This window comes from Xenopus laevis, chromosome 5S (assembly GCF_017654675.1).
Source record: "Xenopus laevis strain J_2021 chromosome 5S, Xenopus_laevis_v10.1, whole genome shotgun sequence".
NCBI lineage: Eukaryota > Metazoa > Chordata > Amphibia > Anura > Pipidae > Xenopus > Xenopus laevis.
This window is the reverse complement of record NC_054380.1, coordinates 90710270-90729796: the sequence shown is the minus strand read 5'-3', so window position 1 is coordinate 90729796 and position 19527 is coordinate 90710270. Positions and strand designations below refer to the sequence as shown.

General features: G+C 39.4%; 1 protein-coding gene across 5 annotated transcripts in view; it reads right to left on the bottom strand.

The window, feature by feature from the left end:
• tnk2.S (tyrosine kinase, non-receptor, 2 S homeolog) overlaps positions 1 to 19527 on the bottom strand; it is a 97964-nt gene that overhangs the window by 24801 nt on the left and 53636 nt on the right. For all 5 annotated transcript variants that reach the window (XM_018265636.2, XM_041564774.1, XM_041564771.1 and 2 more), the window contains 9 exons: positions 17829 to 18006; positions 16504 to 16574; positions 12206 to 12412; positions 10191 to 10343; positions 9515 to 9792; positions 9083 to 9209; positions 8682 to 8828; positions 7217 to 7311; positions 916 to 1110 (listed from right to left, as the gene is read on the bottom strand). In XM_018265636.2, coding sequence (XP_018121125.1) covers positions 916 to 1110; positions 7217 to 7311; positions 8682 to 8828; positions 9083 to 9209; positions 9515 to 9792; positions 10191 to 10343; positions 12206 to 12412; positions 16504 to 16574; positions 17829 to 18006 — 1451 coding nt within the window. The remainder of the gene's footprint in view (positions 1 to 915; positions 1111 to 7216; positions 7312 to 8681; positions 8829 to 9082; positions 9210 to 9514; positions 9793 to 10190; positions 10344 to 12205; positions 12413 to 16503; positions 16575 to 17828; positions 18007 to 19527) is intronic.

Sequence of the window (19527 nt, the reverse complement as noted above, 5' to 3'; positions counted from 1 at the left end):
CTAAAAAGACAGATTTTTCATTCTACTGCGCATGCATCTGCCCAAGGAAATTTGAAGAAAGAAGAAGCCGGAAAAGAGAAGTGCTCCATGGTGTTCACTGGAATAACCCCGGGACGGTGCAGTTTTCTGCTGATAGGAGCACCAGCCCCGGGGTTTCAGGTAAGTAAATACATTCACTTGGGGGTGACTAACATTTAGTACCCCCAAGAGCTAAACAAATTTCCTTCTCCTTTAATAATGATGCTCCAGCAGAATTCTGTACTTAAATACCTTATTTTCAAAAGAGGTTTTCAAAAACAGATTTTTTTATATTTAATTTTAAAACCCGACATGGGGCTAGACATATTGTCAGTTTCCCAGCTGCCACCAGTCATGTGACTTGTGCACTGATAAACTTCAGTCACTCTTTACTGCTGTACTGCAAGTTGGAGTGATATCACCCTCTCCCTTTGCCAGCCAGCAGCCCATCAGCAGAACAATGGGAAGATAACCAGATAGCAGCTCCCTAACACAAGCTAACAGCTGCCTGGTAGATCTAAGAACAGCACTCAATAGTAAAATGCAGGTCCCACTGCGACACATTCAGTTATATTGAGTAGGAGAAACAACAGCCTACCAGAAAGCAGTTCCATCCTAAAGTGCTGGCTCTTTCTGAAAGCACACGACCAGGCAAAATGACTTGAGATGGCTGCCTACACACCAATATTACAATTAAAAAAAAACGACAGGTTCAGGAATGAAATTTTATATTGTAGAGTGAATTATTTGCCGTGTAAACAGTGTATTATAGAAATAAAAAATACATCATGAAAAGCATGACAGAATCCCTTTAAGGACACATGATGCACTGGTTCCAGTACTTGTCCATGCTGCCTAGTAAGAATACAGTTATGGATACAAGGATCTTTTTCTTACTCATCAATCCGGTCAGCAAAGCCCCAGCAGTGAGCAGGTACTGTGTCTCCATGGCCTGTGTGGATGAAGCTGTTTTTAAGAGGGCGGCTGATATCGTGAGCAGACAGGCCAGCTACTGAAGTAACTGTGTTCCGTGGGAACTGTCCCACCTTCAGAGTTCGTTTGTTCTGCCCTCTCCACCAGTAATTTTCTGCCCTGTGAGACCAAAAAAAAAAAAAAAAAAGACATATGAAGTATTATTTCGGCTACTGGCAGAGCCTGTTTGGCTGCAGTCTGTATGTCTTACCTTCAGATCAATCCCAGTTTAGAATGTGTATAAATTAGCAGCTGAATTATTGCTTATGTAATAAGGCTTTCATGCTTACGTGTACTGATTAGCTCTGCCCAATTAGCACGTGGGTGCAGGCATAGTAAGAGTGAGTCAGTCCTGCTTCCTGTCATATCAGGACTGACGGGCTCAAACACAGCTCAATTCCTGATGCTTTTACTGTATCTGTCACTACTGAATGCCTCTTCTGCAATTCTTTCCTCCTTTCACTTACTAAATGTCTGACAACATCAGCAGTAAAGGGAGAGGGGGGCTGCGGGCAAGCCCCCACCAACAACAGCCTGGCATTCTAGAACAATGCAACTGGGAAATAAAGCTGTTTGAGCTCTACCCTTTTCAGCCTCCCACCCACTCACTTGTGTCACTCTGAAAAACTCTTCAGGTTATTGTCTAGGCAGGACAAAACACACAAGCTTGTCACACAGTTTTTACCCACAGTCCTCTGTCTGCAGGTGCTTTCGATTTCATCACTTTCCTAGGAAATCAAAACTCATTGCAGGAAGAGGTGGGCGCAAAAAAATATTCTCCCATCAGCAAAAAATTATCAATTTTGGTACCCATGCAACAAGTAAACAGATTAATCTGTAAACCATGCATTTTTATTATTTATTTATTTAATTTTTTGCAAGGATTGGGTTCTGTTTGGACAATGCTGAAAGTTGTAATTCAACTTAAAGTTGTGGGTTCTAAACGTATAAAGTCTTTTATTGCACTTATTCTTTGTATGACGAAAATCAATAAAAATTTCAAATATTAAAAAAAAAAAAGTTGTGGGTTCATAGGTTATACACCCTGAATGAACACGCATGAATGAGACTTTTGGTTTGGTTATACAGCTCTTTTTAATTGTTGCCCTTGCATTTACAAAGAAATCCTGAATGCTGCCTCAGAATAGATTGTCCTATTCAGAACTATAATCTGTCCAAATACTTATACAGGTAAGGGATCCGCTATCCGGAAACATGATATCCAGAAAGCTCAGAATTACGGAAAGGCCATTTCCCATAGACTCCACTATAATCAAATAATCCAAATCTTTTAAAATGATTTCCTTTTTCTCTGTAACAATAAATCAGCCCCTTGTACTTGATTCAAAATAAAATACAATTAATCCTCATTGGAAGCCAAACCAGTTTATAGTGTTTATTTGATGTTTACATGGTTTTTAGCAGATTTAAGGTATAAAGATTTAAATTATGGAAATATCTTTTTCCAGAAAACCTCAGGTCCCGAGCATTCTGGATAAAAGGTCCTGTACCTGTACTACAATTGTAGGAGTCCGTATAAAATCCACCCTACAAATTGCTGCATTCAGAAATCTTATCACCTTCCCACCCCCCCATTAACAGGGAGTCATGATATACATATTTATAAGAAACAAGATGCCACGCTGATAAGGAAGACAAAGGTTTTAAGGGACTGACCCCGGTGAGGAACGTTCATTCTTACAGGAAACATTTGCTTTTACTTCCATTTGCCATGACATAGAAATGACTGCACAAAACTGCAAACAGACAAATCCAATGAACACAAAAGGCATCAATGACAATCAATCCAAAGAGTTAATTTAAAGGAACAAGAGGTGTCAGTGTTTGTGTGTTACTTACAAAGCCCACGATCCTAGCAGTCCAAGTTCTCTCCCCAGCTAAAACAGGACTAGTGTCCTCGCTGCTCTAACACCTCTCCCCTTCCCCCTTCTACTTATAACCCTTCCCTTCTGTAAAGATCTGCTCACCTGCCCCCGCTGCGCCGCTGCTACTGCTGCCAGCAGGAATGGGAGCAGTGTGTGGGTGTGTAAGAGTGTATCCAAGCTGCAGCACGCCATTGGTACACAGGCCAGGTCAAAGGAAACGAGTGCATTTAAGTTCGGAGCTGCAAGTTTAACCCTTTGTAATACAGGCTTCGTGGGTCATGCAAAAATGCAAATATAACCAGTGGTGCAACTTAATATCACCGGGCCCCGCAGAGGTTGACCTGCTTTACCTGTCTAGAGGTTGACCTGCTTTACTAATATTTATTAAAATTGTATATGAATTAGGGCCTCATGGGGTCCCTATATCTCCTGGGGACCCCCCTGCAGCCGCAGAGACTGCTTCCTCTGTAGTTACACCCCTGAATATCCCTACAGGTAGTAATGTGCACAGTATTAAAGTAAATGATAGAAGGTTCTCATCTTTAAGCAAGACACTGTGTCATTCTGCATTCATGGTGAAATTCACAACTTCCGCAAAAGTTGCCAAATTGCATTACATTACAGATTCGTAATTCGTAATGAAAACCTTTTCCTGTATTTTTAATTTCTTACAATGACCTTTACAAGGCACTTATTTTATTTAACATGGTCACTAAGAACTGCAGCACCCCTTTTTATAATATATCTAGCCAAGACAAGGACTCAACTGCCATCCAGTGCTAATGTATACAAATGAATTCCCATCACATTCACACAAGGTCGCCAAATATCAGGCCAGGTATCAGTCGGAAGGCCCGATAAAGGACCCAAATCGACAGCTTAAATCTGCCCGTGTATGGCCACCTTTACATTTTGTAATAATAATAATTGCAATAATACAGAAACCAATGGTTTAAGGGTAGGACTACACAGACTTTTTTGGCGCAATCCGACGCACTGCGACAAATCGCATGCAACAGAAATAAGGTTGTGTCGTGTTGATCCGACGCGGCACAACTGTCGGATACAGATGCTGCACGCTGCGTCTGCATCCGACAGTCCTGTCGCATCGACGATCAACTGTTGAACCCCCCATCTTTCTTAACTTCAACTTTGACTGTCTTTAATCATTTAATTGTCATGTTATTAGAAATCAATACACATTTGTAAAGAATAAATCATTGCAGGTTGAACAGTGAAAGCAATGATCTGATTGGCTGCCATGGGTTACTGCCCAAGTGCAAGTTTGCCCAGTCTTTATAAATGAACCACAATTTGCTTAGTTTTCAATAAAGGTAAATGCTTGGGGCCACAGATGCCTAGCGTAACACAAATTCAAACTAACAATTACATTTTGATAATTTAAATCTTTCAAATAAAACATTCCTTCAAGCAACCCACATGGTATTTCTACTTGCTGCCAATAGAGAAACAGTCATGGTCCCTTCAGATTGAATAGCAAAGACTGATATTTTTAAATTGAATTTGTTCTGCGTACTATAGAAAAATGCATTTAATATAAGGGATTGGTCCATCAGTTGTTGCTAAAATTCATCTCTCAGTATACATCAAGAGGTACAGGTTGCTGTGGGTGCTAAGAACTCTAGTTCAGCAACAGCTAAAGGCAGATTATGTAGGAGAGTTGTACTTTCTATACGGTAAATATCATAAACCTGATATAAATATTTGATATAAATATTTCTTCACCAGGGACACACAAGTTGTAATTAAAGGGATCCTGTCATCGGAAAACATGTTTTTTTCAAAACTCATCAGTTAATAGCGCTACTCCAGCAGAATTCTGCACTGAAATCCATTTCTCAAAAGAGCAAACAGATTTTTTTATATTCAAATTTCCCAGCTGCCCCTGGTCATGTGACTTGCCCCTGCACTTTAGGAGAGAAATGCTTTCTGGCAGGCTGCTGTTTTTCCTTCTCAATGTAACTGAAGGAGTCTCAGTGGGACATGGGTTTTTACTATTGAGTGTTGTTCTTAGATCTACCAGGCAGCAGTTATCTTGTGTTAGGGAGCTGCTATCTGGATACCTTCCCATTGTTCTTTTGTTTGGCTGCTGGGGGGGGGAGGGGTGATATCACTCCAACTTGCAGAGTGATTGCAGTGTATCAGAGCACAAGTCACATGACCAGGGGCAGCTGGGAAATTGACAATATGTCTAGCCCCATGTCAGATTTCAAAACTGAATATAAAAAAATCTGTTTGCTCTTTTGAGAAATGGATTGCAGTGCAGAATTCTGCTGGAGCAGCACTATTAACTGATACATTTTGAAAAAATGTTTTTTTCCCATGACAGTATCCCTTTAAGGTGCAGGTTGATTCCACAATAATGTGTACTTTATTTTGCACTAGCTGCAAATCTGGCACAAAATCCTTCCTTTTGCAGGGTAATGAATCAGTTCATAGCAGAAGTCCAAACCACTGTATTCAAATGAAAAAGAATATAACCTCCAATCCTTTTACTTGCCTTTTGGGATTTTTTGAGAGGGATTTGTTTCACAATAAATATGAACAGTTTACCCATTCAGGTTGGATAAAAACCAGTGTATAAGAACATATGTACAAAATGAGTACTACTGAAATGGGACAAATGATTTTTGCTATAAACACACAAACCTGGGTCCATACATGCATTATACATAGTTGGGAGTCCCTTTATTATGCTATTCTCTACCATGTTGTTATTAACTGAATTGCTAGAAGCTGTTCCACCTTAAAATGAGAAACACTCCTCTTTAGCAATAGTAGGTTAATATTAGCCTATTCTACATGTCCCTGACGCCTGGACACAATTATGGGGTGTGGTTGTCAAGGGCGCTCCTCAGTGATTCACCTGTTGCTCCCCACCCAGATCCGATAACTTACCCACAGAGTGAGTCAGTGGCTCACTGAACATGTAACTAGATGGGTTAACCTCTCCAATGCCTCCTGTGCTGCTTAGTTGACAGGGCATAGGGGTGTCAGACTCACGCTTATCTTTAAGTTATTTTTAGTATGTTTAATAATATCCTATTCTTAGCAACTTTTCAATTGTTCTTCATGTTCTATTCCTTTAGGCCTTCCTCTTGTACCAGGATCACTGACCCCACCAATTGTGAGACTACAATGCTATTGGTACTTTTCAGTACTTATGTTTCTATTCAAGCCATCTGCTATTTATCTTTCAAGACTCATTCAAATTACTGTCTGGATCATAGCAACCATATAGCTGCTTAAAGGGGTTGTTCACCTCTGAGATAACTTTTAGTATGATGTATTGTAGAGAGTGATATTCTGCAATTTGTTTTCATTTTTTATTATTTTGTTTTTATGAGTTATTTAGCTTTTTATTCAGCAGCTCTTCAAATTGCATACTAAGCAATCTGGTAACTAGGGTCCAAATTACCCGAGCAACCCTGCATTGATTTGAATAAAAGACTGGAATATGAATTAGGATAGAGTCTGAATAGATGGATCACTAATAAAAAGTAACAATAACAATACATTTGTAGCCTTACAGAGCATTTGTTTTTTTAGAAGGGAGTCAGTGATGCCCACTTGAAAGCTGCAAAGAGTCAGAAGAAAAAGGCTAAAAACTATAAAAAAAAAAAAAAAAATAATGAACTCCAATTGAAACGTTGCTTAGAATTGGCTGTTCAATAACATAATAAAAGTTACCTTAAAGGTGAACCACCCCTTAAAAGTTCAAGATAAGGTGTTGCTGAACAAAAAGTAAAATAATTCAAAACCAAAAAAAAAAATGCAGACCAACTGCAAAGTGTCTTAAAATCTCAGTCTACATACTAAAAGTTAATTAGGTGATCTACCCCTTTAAAATGACCTTTTGGATAACAGAGACATCGGAAAGCACATCAGAAAAATGTGCTTAATAAAGTCTAAGGATGCACCAAAACCCTATTTTCTGGATTTGGACAACCCCTTAATAACATGATACAAAGTCACATGATTTTAAGGGTTTGGATTTGGTCCAGCCAGGCTCTTGGATATGGTTAAATCCCAAACCAAATCCATTATTTGATGCATCCCTAACAAATTCTCAGTTCTTTATGTTTTGTTTTGGGATTTCTTTTAAATATTTCTATTTTTCATTCTGTAACTCTGAGCTGACATTTTCTACACTATGTTTGAATGCTACCCGAAGTAAGCTATTAGGGCTCCTGTATGATATATGGGACAGGAAAGAAGTGCAAAAAAATGGTGCAAGCCATCATGCAAGCTGATAGATGGGTAAGAAACATGGGGTTCCATTGTCAAAAGCTGTTTCTCAGGTGAAAGAGAATGGGTACCTGCCCTCGATGACTGTAATGACATCATTCATCTGGATGTGGAGCTTGTCTGGTTCCTGGAAATCCTGAAGGGCGCGCATATCTGTTGGCCGAGCCTGGAGTACAAATGAGAAAAACATTTCATCCAACTTGTACTTAGCCTACAACTGTGCCATAGTGACACAGGTTTCCATCAGTGAAGGCTGAAATAAACTATATTCACTTTGTCTATGATGGTAGGATTAAAAATTGCTAGAAAAGCAGGTTATTCTATAGGTCAGTGCTGTCCAACTTCTGTGGTACCGAGGGCCAACATTGTCTGTGGCCTATGTGGTGGAGAGCCGATAATGGAAGTCAGTGTTGGCCACTCCCCCTTTTAGACCACACCCACTGTAAACCACACCCATATTACCACAAGAACTTTTAAGATCATATCCACATTAACGGTGGCAGCACTCAAAAAACCAAATGTTTGGTGCTCGCTGCAGGGAAATTCCTCATCACTATGTGAAAAATTTAAGTCATGTTAAAACATACCCTTAAATCCATATGCCTCATCCTTCCCTGTGGATAATACAGCAACCCCCCAACACATGATTAAACACCTTAGGGGCCCTTAACAACAATTTCCAAATGCTAACACACCCCAAGAACAAATCCCTAACAGGCTTACATCCCACAGGTAGCGTAGGGCAAGTAGAGAATGGCACACACAAGCAGCACTGGGCAAGCAGAGAATGGCACACAAGCAGCACTGGGCAAGCAGAGAATGGCACACACATGCAGCACTGGGCACACAGAGAATGGCACACACAAGCAGAGAATGGCACACACAAGCAGAGAATGGCACACACACGCAGCACTGGGCAAGCAGAGAATGGCACACACAAGCAGAGAATGGCACACACAAGCAGAGAATGGCACACACACGCAGCACTGGGCACACAGAGAATGGCACACACAAGCAGAGAATGGCACACACAAGCAGAGAATGGCACACACACGCAGCACTGGGCAAGCAGAGAATGGCACACACAGGGAGGGAAGGCCGAACAGAGCAGGAGACAGGGAAAGCCATCATTCTAATATGTACTACATACAGTGACACAGTGCTGGTGCCCCATTAGCATTTTGAATTAGGTGTGAACAGGTGAACAATGTCAGTCTGGGTCTCAGGTGTGAACAGTCCAGGCCGTTAGGACATAAACAATAGAGGGGTCACAAGTGTGAACAATACAGGGGGATCACGGTTGTGAACAATACAGGGGAATAGTCTGAATTTGAGGTTTAAACAATGCAGACACAGCATGTGGGGGGCCGCAGACGGGGGGGGGGGGCAGCCCGCGGGCCGCCAGTTGGACATCCCTGCTATAGGTTAATATTCTATAGATTTATAAATTGTCACAAGCCTGCTGTGCCTGAGAATAACTGTGAAATAACTGTTTGAATGAAACTTCACATCCTTTTATTTGTACAATCAATTTACCTCCACCAGGAAGTCTCTAAGTGCCACAAAGGTTGGCCTGTCCTCTGGCTTATGAGCCCAACACTGTAACATTACATTATAGATGTCCTGTGGGCTATCTTCCGGCCGTACCAGTCTTTCGCCTTCCTTATCAATCTTATGAAGAATCTAATATTAGAAAAATGGGTGAATTGCTGTAAAATCATAGATACTTAACTCAAGCAGAATAACCACCCAGCCCCAAAACATAAATAAAGCAAAGGGCAGAATTACAAGAGAGCTGGCCATTCTTAGTGATGCTGATGTAACCTCATACTAAGCTCCTATGTTGTTTAAGAAATTAAGAGGCTTTATTTTTCCCAGAAATTCCAGCTATGTTAAATTTTGTATTGCTGATCCTGTGGCTCAACATCTGATCTTACCTGGCTACCATTGAGACCTATCCACGGCTCTTGCCCATACGTGAACATCTCCCACAGCGTCACTCCAAACATCCAGGTGTCACTGGCATGAGAGAAAGTTCTCGTCTTTAGGCTTTCTGGTGCACACCTACATTAAAAACAAACAAACAAAAAAAACAGAAGAAAATCAGTAAATCTAATATATTAAAAGAGAAAAAAAACACTTATGTACAGAGTACAAATTTTACCTAAATTACTAAATAAGAGGAAAAGAGATTTAGTATCTCAATGAAAATTATGTCACTAACACTGGATTAAAAAAAAAACTATAAAACTTTTAGAACAGAGTAACTACTGTCCTTTTTTGATACATTTAGAAAACTAAAAAAAACACGTTCCATTTTGCTGGTAAATATTTGTCATGCCTGTTCTCCGCCCCAGCAAGAAACTCACCAGGCAAATGGAACTTTGCGATGTTCCTGCATGACATAGTGATCATCATTCTTGGGTAATGCCCTCATAAGGCCAAAATCTCCAATCTTCACCAAGTCATTTGAGGAAAGCAGAATGTTCCTTGCTGCTAAGTCCCGATGAATAAAACGTTTGGATTCCAGGTAAGCCATACCATTGGCAATCTGAATGGCATAGTGACAAAGCGTGGAGATAAGGAAGTAACCCTGGTTCTTTCTAAGACGATCCAGAAGACAGCCCATGGGTGCTAGCTCTGTGACCTAGAGGGATAATAGAATAGAATGTGCTAATAAAGCAAAGAATCAAAGTGGGTATTATTAAAAAACCTAGTGAGGCTACTTTTAAAATCCATGTGATGGATATTTTGCACAGAACCTATATGATGATCATGTGATGTACCTACCTAGCACACTGGTAGATAGCTTTATTCACTATTTAGGTTGTGCTTATTCTAAAATGATTTAGTTCCAGTGTTTCCTGAATACTATGAATGTTTTACCATTCCATATTAAACAGAAAACCCAAAAACATCTGCATAACATAAAAACTCCTTGTAGTGGTTACCCTGGTACAGTTATGCATAGTACTGTAGCAATACTGACCACAATTCAAACAATATTGCACATCTCTTTACACACAACTCTTACACAAATCTCACCATCTTCATAGGGTGTGTAAGGACCACTCCATAGAGCCGGATGAGATTAATATGATCAAGGGAATGCATTGCGTTGACCTCTCGGATAAAGTCATCCAGAACATCTGGCTGGGTCAAGACATCGGTCTTTAGGCACTTAACGGCTACATTAAACTGAACAAAATTGAGACAAGATAAATTATTTTCTCATGAAATTAGAACATGAAAACATATTTCTCAGCAAATTAGAACAAGCAAAAACGGTCTCAGTGGGATACCCCTCAAGCAAGAGGCTGGACACACACTCTGGGCATTCAATAAAGTAATTTGAGTAATAGCCTTACAATAAAGTACCGTTGTTATCCCACCAACCTGTGTGTAAAATTACATCTAAAAAGGGTATATGAAATGATTGAACATTTTATAACAACATTCCACAAAATATTGCTCATCCCAGACCCCAATGCAGTCGTCAATATAACATCAGAAACTGGATTATCATCTCCAAAAACAAGGAGTCACTCCAACCAACCCATAATCAGGTTGGCATAGGTGGTGCAAATGAAGCCCCCATTGCAGCTCCACGTCTCTGTAAATAAAACCTGCCATTAATCCAAAAATAGTTGGAAGGTAACAAGAAAAATGAATCATATATATGATGAAATCTATCTGGGCATTGGGAAAAGATATTCGATACCATATAAAGAGAAGCCCACTTTATGCTCATTGAATGAATATATTATTGGATGAATATAAAGCGAACATCAGCACAATACAGCTGAAATGTGACAGTGTCAACAAAAACCTGAAAAAAATGAAAAACTACCATTTGAATGGATAGAAGAATAGCCAAAATGGCAAAAACATAGCCAATGATCAGCTCCAGGAAGATCGAAGAAGGTCTAAAGTTACCTGTGAGTACTGTTACAATTAGAAGATGCCTATGTGAAGCCAAGCTTTCGGCAAGAAGCCCCCACAAAGTGCCATTGTTAAAAGATAAAAAAAGACGTGCTGAAGAGGTTACAATTTGTCAAAGAACACATTGACTGGCCTAAAGAGAAATGGTGCAACATTTTGTGGACCGACGAAAGCAAGATTGTTCTTTTTGGTTCTAGGGGCCACAGTCAGTTTGTCAGATGACCCCACTGAATTCAAGTCACAGTACAGTGTGAAGACAGTAAAGCATGGTGGCACAAGCATCATGATATGGGGAGGTTTCTCATACTATGGTGTTGGGCCTATATATCTTATACCAGGGATCATGGATCAGTTTCAATACATCAAAATACTTGAAGAGGTCATGTTGCCTTAAGAAGAAATGCCCTTGAAACGGGGGTTTCAACAAGACAATGACCCCAAACACACCAATAAACATGCAACATCTTGGTTCCAGACCAAACAGATTGATGTTATGGAGTGGCCAGCCCAATCCCCAGACCTTAATCCAATAGAAAACTTGTGGGGTGACATCAAAAATGCTGTTTCTGAGACAAAACCAAGAAATGCAGAAGAATTGTGGAATGTAACAGGTGCCAGAAGTTGGTCGACTCAATGCAACACAGATGTGCAGCAATTCTCAGAAACCGTGGTTATACGAAAAAATATTATTCCAGTGATTCAAAGAAAAGCAAAATCTTTTTTTTTTCCATTTATACATCGAAAGTACAGTATGGGTTTATAAAGAAAGCAGAAACTGCTATTATTTGGAACATCCTAATATTTTCTTTTTTTGCTTTCTGTAAAGGAATAACACAAATTTGATAAATGTTTCTTCATGTTTTGATTTGGAATAGAATGTGCAGTGCAGCTATTATAAGGATGTTGAGCTTTATTCGCTTTTTAAACACACTGCTACTATTCTGAACATAACTATACATATATCCTCATATATACACATAATGACTGGTAAATATACAAAACAGACAAAAAGCCTGTGAAAAAATTAAGGTAATTGGGAAACAATCTGTTCAGAAGATAAATGAAAATGGATTACAGGTTTAGACTTTAGACTTGGAGCCTTGTGATGTGGTACCTACCAATGTGCCATTTGGTGTGTTCCATTCTCCTCTTCGCACCACTCCAAATGACCCATCCCCGAGCTTTTCAAATATGGACAGGTTCTTTTCACTAATCAAGCAAGTGAGTGCTTGCTGCCCCTCAAGTGTTGGTGGGCTTGGGGGCTTCCGGAAAGTACTTTGGGGCTGAGATGCAAATTCTGATTCTGGCCGCTTGCCAATAAACACCTGAAAGGAAATTTTAAGATTTATTACATTGGTTTTAAATTGTATGATATGTCTGTCACATGTATGTTTGCCTTTTATATTTTAGTCTTACACTTTAAGAAGGGAATGCAATTGCTTGTCTGTCATAGGTCAAAAAAGCTTAAGTGCTAGATCACTTGTACTGGACTGATAGTTCTGTATGTTGTACGTTTCTGGGTTCTGGCCAATTCCATGTTGCCTAACAACTTACAATGAATTAGTCAGTGTTCAGAGGGTTAAAGGGGAACTCCACCCAAATAAAACAAAATACAAATTCCCAATGAAGGAAAATGCAAGTTAAGCAGCTTACTTTAAAGCTGCCCAGTGGTTTTATTGCTATTAAAAGCAGTACTGTATCTGCCTGTGCCTTACTATTCTCTATTGAAGACATGTAGCAGTAGGAGTAGTGATTCTCTGTTACAGAACTGTTAATCAAAGAACATACAAGGTATTATGGGAGTGGGAGTTGGAGTTAGAGTATCTAGTTGACAGTAAAACATATATTGTAAAATGTGTACTCTTAGGGAAAAAAACACTCCCACATAAAATATACAGTTTTTTTAACATGAATAAATATTCCTTCTCTACCCTCCAACCCGACCTTATCCCTCACCAGGTTGATATATGGGCCTCTTTGACACACACCTTCATAGCACAAAAATCAGATTAATGATATAAAATAACTTCCTCTGCCTCTGCCACAAGTCTTTTGTATAATTCCCAATTATACATGCAAAGCTAAAGTAGAACCTTTTTCTTACGACCGTAATGATGGTAAACTGAAACACCTTTATTAATGGAAATCAAGAAAATGGGACAACAGGCTGCATAGCAATAGTGTGATATGGAAGGTCCCCACGCGAGGTGTGCATGTCAAGCTCTCAGGAACATAATGCTGATTGCATGAGGTATTTCCTGGAAATGTGCATCAAATCTCTCAAACCGGATTAAGAGCTTCCGCCATCTGATAGTCCTGCAGCTGGATCAATCCATACCTCTTAGTCACTGTACCTAGAAAGGAAATCCTGGGACAACTGCTGACACTTGTACAGTGTATGTGTCAACAAATTTAGACTAGCACTGTGGAAAGACACAAGATACTCTGAGTGGGTGGGTTCTATTTTCAGAGTAACCCCAGACCCAAATATTCTAACACTGCAGACAGAGGATTGAGGCAAAGTTTAGGAGGAAAAGAAATTAACCTCTGACACACTAAGCAGTTTTCATAAATCATTCAGGCAGGGTTTTGTTTTATGCATTCCATAGGATTTGTTTCTGTATAAGCCTGCTTGCCTAGTAGATGTTTACTCAAAAACAGATAACACAATGGCAGCTTCTAAAAACAATATTCATGCACTAAATACAGGATTCAGTTTAAGGTTCAGCCATATCCCAGCATATACCAACTCAGAAGCCTTAAAGGGGTTGTTCACCTTTGGTTAACTTTTAGTATGAAGTAGAGAGTGATATTCTGAGACAATTTGCAATTGGTTTTCATTTTTTATTATTTACAGTTATTAAGTTATTTAGCTTTTTATTCAGATTATCTTGCAATATCAGCAATCTGGTTGCTAGGGTCTAAATCACCCTAGCAACCATGCACTGATTTGAAAAAGAGACTGGAATATGTATAGAAGAGGGACAGAGAAGAAAGATAAGTAATAAAAAGTAGCAATAATGATACATGTGTAGCCTTACAGAGCATTTGTTTTGAGGTGGGGGTCAGTGACCCCCATCTTAAGGCAGGAAAGAATCAGAAAAAGAAGGCAAATATTTAAAAAACTATAGAAAATAAATAATGAAGAACAATGGAAAAGTTGATTAGAATCGACCATTCTATAATAAACTAAGAGTTAAATTAAAGGTGAACCACCCCTTTAAAGCTATGTTTGCAATTTTCATGCATTCTTATTTAGATTTGACTGTGCCTCTGTATTTTTAATATGCAAACTAGGGCTTGGCAGAGAATTCAGAATTCCGTTAATTCCAAAACGTGTGGATTCTGTTCATTGTATGTATGAAGGGGCTGGTGTGAGTGTGTTTATATACATGTGTGCTGGGTTTTACTTGGAGGGGCTGAACTTGATAAATTTAGTCTCTTGCAACCAAACTTAAAGGAGAAATTAACCTGTGGGGAAAAAACCCCGTACCCCCCACCCCAGGTAGACCTCCCTCCCTCCTCCCCCCAGGCTAACTACCCCCCCCCCGGGAAATACTCCCGCGTTAAAATCGCTCGTCGAGTCCTACCCTTAAAGCTCCCTGCTTTCTCACTAGAGCTCCTGAGCTAAGGGTAAGTGCACAATGATCTTACTTCTCACACTAGTCACACTGTTCACCGAGGGACTTGATTTTAAATCTACTACAAACTTACATTGCTCACAGTTAGTATAAGACTCACGTACAACAAGAGGCCTTGACATGGCATATGAGCCTACATATTTTGGCCAAAGTGTAGTACTAACACCTAATTTTTGTAATAATTATTTTTAAAGGCAAACCATGCCCTGGCAATCTTTCTTCTTCTTTTTGTGTATTGGCTTTTTATTGTTTCTGGCAGCTGGTCAACTCCAGATTGTGGGTTAAACCGAGCACTGGAAAACGAGTGTTTCTAGCAGCTGGTTAATGCCATGATGTGGGTTAGACCGAGCACTGACGATTTTTTTCAGTGTTGCATAGAAAGTATAGCGTATACCAGATCCCTCCAACAAGGTTATTAGTCACCTCCGATATTCTTCTTTTCAAGAGTTCCTTCTATAGCCGCATGTAAAAACAATAAGGGGCAGATTTATCAAGGGTCGAAGTGAATTAGAGGGAATTTTCGAAGTAAAAAAATGTGAAATTCAAAGTATTTTTTTAGATACTTCAAACATCGAATAGGATACTGTGACTTCGATTCGAAGTAAAATCGTTCGAATGTTCGACCATTCGATAATCGAAGTACTGTCTCTTTAAAAAAAACTTTGACTTCAATATTTTGCCAAATTAAACCTGCCAAAGTGCTATGTTAGCCTATGGGGACCTTCTAGAACAGTTTTCTAAGTTTTTTGAAGTCAAAGAAAAATCGTCCGATCGATCGCTGAAATCCTTCGAATCGTAGGATTCAAAGGATTTAATCATTCGATCGAACGATTTTACTTCAACCACAGAAAACCCTAATTCGATGAAAAAAGTTTGAATTCGACATTCAAAGTATTTAAATTCGATGGTATTTTTTACTTCGAAATTCGACCCTTGGTAAATCTGCTGTTGGGACAATAAAGAGTGGATATACTTCCTTGCTCTTGGAAGAAGCCTTGTAGGCGAAACGCATCAGTGGTGACGGAGGAGTGCGGAAGAGTTTGGTGAGGAGACATGCACAGTATACACTGAAGGATGCTAAGGAACTGCGTCTACTTTTAATGTCTTTATATATGGCTATACAAGGAACTGTTATGAGTTTAATTTTAATTATATATTAAAGCATTGGAAATGTGTCCTTAGGACACTAAGGAAACTGCAGTTACCACTGCAGGGAAATTTTATTGTTTTTATATTATCTTTCCTGCGACCAGTGGTCGAACTACAGATCTAGAATATCTAGTCGGTATGTCGTTACAATAGCTTTTAATGCAATCAATGCCTGTAATCCAGTTTTTGCTGAATATTCTAGCTGGCTCTGCTTTTTCACCAGAGCTAATCTTATAAACAGCTGCAAAGACTCAATAAATAACAAAAGTGTATATTTTTAAATATACATCAAAATGTAAATATTTCATTGAATGTGATAGGTATGTGTTATATTAAGACTAAGATGTTGGCATGAAAATTTTATAATAAATAATATTGTTACATCTCTGTGTTTCTAAGGCAGCTAATGAGATATCCAAAGAAACACTGGTGGACTGATATAATCTAAATAAATATTTAAACACAATATTACACAAATAAAACAAACACTACTGCAGTTAATGTAGGGCATAAGAAAAGACAAGAAACTTTAGATTGGAATGTTACTGAAATATACACCATAGAGCATCTTACAAGTGAAATATAGCTATCCAAATCAGCTAAAATGTTGTAAAGACTACACATACCTTGCTCATCCAAGATTTGCGTTTGCAAATTGCCTTTCTTCTCTTTACAGCATCCAACAACCTCCTCTGGCCTGTAAAAACACACAGGCAAAATCTTAAGTGCCTACTAACTGGTTTGGAAGCTTAACACAGAAACAGACTGTACAATGACAGGCCAAAACTGCAATGGTGTCTAATCAAAAGTTTTTTTTAAAGAAAAGGAAAGTATGTTTGGGCCTGTCCATGCCTACACAAGAGATCTCTGGGTAATACAAGTATGCTGAAGTTGTGGTGCTTTTAGAGAAAAATTTATGACTGGTACATTTTTTACCCTGATGATGAGCACTGGCCCAAGGAAAAAAACTAGCAATTGAATTCACTGGGGGATGCCTATGTTTTATATCGTTTGTAAAAATGTAACCTATAAGGGCAGAGACACACGTGGAGATTAGTCGCCCGGCAACAAATCGCCTCTTTTTCAGGCGACTAATCTCCATGCAATTTCCAGTCGGCTAGAATCTAAATCGCCAGCGGGATGGCATTTGGAGCGCTATGTTTTCCGAAGTCGCCTGAACTTTCCTTGTGAGGCAACTTCGGGCGACTTTGGAAAACGTACCGCTCCAAATGCCATCCCGCTGGCGATTTAGATTCTAGCCGGCGGGAAGGCAGTTCAAGGAGATTAGTCACCGAAGAAGAGGTGATTTGTCGCCGGGCGACACGTGTGTCTCTGGCTTAAAGGCTGGAGTGACTTCTAATGTACCATGCCAGAACACTACTTTCTAATTTTTATCTCTTTTTCCTGTTAGTTAGTTAATTGAAAGGGGCCACATGGGGCATAATTGGTTAGTTAATTTACTTTTGGTCCTTAGCATGCAGGTCAGATTCTTAAGCAAAATCATTCAACACTTATGTACCATGTGGCCACCTTTCAAGTCACTGAGGTTAGAAACATATAAACAAGGAAGTAGTGTTTTGACTATTCCATTCACTCCAGACTTTATAGAGTACACTTTTGGCTAACTATATTGAAAACATTTTTCCATGTTGCACAGCCTATTTACCCAGTTCTATTTTTACACTGAACAGTTCCTTTAAGGAATTTGCAGTTATAAAATATGAAAATTATGTTAAAAGACATAACTATCAAAACAAAGCTGAAGCAGGTCAGGGGCAAATTGGTCTTCTTAAGCAATTACACAGGAATCAGTGAAGAATTTCTAGTACACAAATATCAGGAATAACTTTACCCCAGACCTTTAGACTTGGAAACACAAAACAGAAAAGAAGAGTCCCATAGAAGCAAGGGTGATGAATCTGAAGGACATGACCAGTGTAAGGCTGTATACCTGGTCGGCCCATCCCGATCTTCTCCAGGTCCTCATTCTTGACGTAATCAAAGTGAGAAAGCCTTGTGATATTGAGATCGTCACGGATTCGCAAGAAGTACTGTTGCAGCTGCACCTCGCTCAGGAGCTCCAGAAGCCACTCTGAGCCTTCATCTGACTGCATACTATTACCAAACCTCTGCATTTATAAGAAAAGAGAGAAAAGAGGTTAAAAGAAAACAATCAAAGCCAAAGGACAAATGCCAAAGGAGCTGGCGTGTGCTGACAGGTACAGTAGCATATTCACGGATCCACACACACTCTATTTATCTGCAGTCGGGTACGTGCCCCTCTTTTTATTAATTTTTCACCACAATGATCATTATCCGAAGTAGAAAAACCTTCACAAAAATGTTTTACCCACGGTTAAATCTGCACTACCGTGGACATTAGACCTCCTGAAAATGCCACCCCTTTCACTAGAATAACCCAGTGAATATCATTAATCATAATGATTTGGATTAATCGTGGGGAAAATGCAAAGGAAGGCATTTTTTCCTGCTGTGTATAAGCCAAATCGCCACAAAGTAATGCAATTTACTTGCAGCAATTCTAAGGTTAGCCAATGTGATGGGAATTTTAGGAGATTTGTTGTACACAGTAGCACATTTTTACCACAGGCCATTGTCCTAAATTGCAGTGGGGCGGGGACTGATGTGAATCATGTAAAATGTTTCTGGCTTAGAAATAACAAAAAATAAATGTGCAGTATAGTGATGTGTGAGCCGGACCGACACCTGACAATGCCGACTTCCGGGTGCAACTTTTATAGATGCGCGCCTGTTCACCCTGCCCCTTTTGTGACATCATCAGCAGGGTGGTTGGACTATAAAAGGAACCCCAGAAGTCGGGCTTGGGTGGAGGGAGGGTGGATATCAGGCATCACTAGTGCAGTAATAGCAGAAATCAGAAAGGGGCAAATACTTTTTTCACATCACTGTATATGGTCTAAGATAGCTCTGTCTGAAAGTATTTTTGAGCTTTGATCTGTACAAAGTTGCCACGGTCATAAATTAAGAATATGATATCCTTCCAGTAATACCTAGTGGAAATGAATGCACGCACACACACTCTGATTCCCAGAGAAGACAACCGGGTGGCAAATTTGGTATGCAAAAAGGATACCTCAGCACATCCCAGAAGAAAAATAAAAATAGAAAAATAACTGTTTATTTATATATAGATGGAGCAGACTTTTGTTGACATATCTGGTATTCATACTGTACAGCATTTGTGTTAGGAAGATGGTATCTGCCAGATTGTCATACAAGCTAAAAACATACAAATATATGAAACAGATTTACTTTGGTTCTGTAGATAATTGCTTTGTGTAAAAACAACATAAATATTTCACATAAATCTAGTGGAAAACAAAGACTGGAGCACAACTGTAGTCAAATTTTAGCGTCTGGTGTACAAATCAAAAGAATACAAAATCTGTGTTGGATTATGAGCCATGGACCTGGGCTGCCTTCCATTCTGTTTTGGCAGTCTAAAACCAAGTGAGGATACGACTGAACACACACTAATGGGTGGTTGAAAAATGATTTTATTACAACACTCTGGAGGCTGATAAATGAAAGGACAACACAAACAGCTCAACATTAAACAGCACTACGTTATGGCTGCAGTGGGGAAAGGTCTGGTAAAAACAACATCA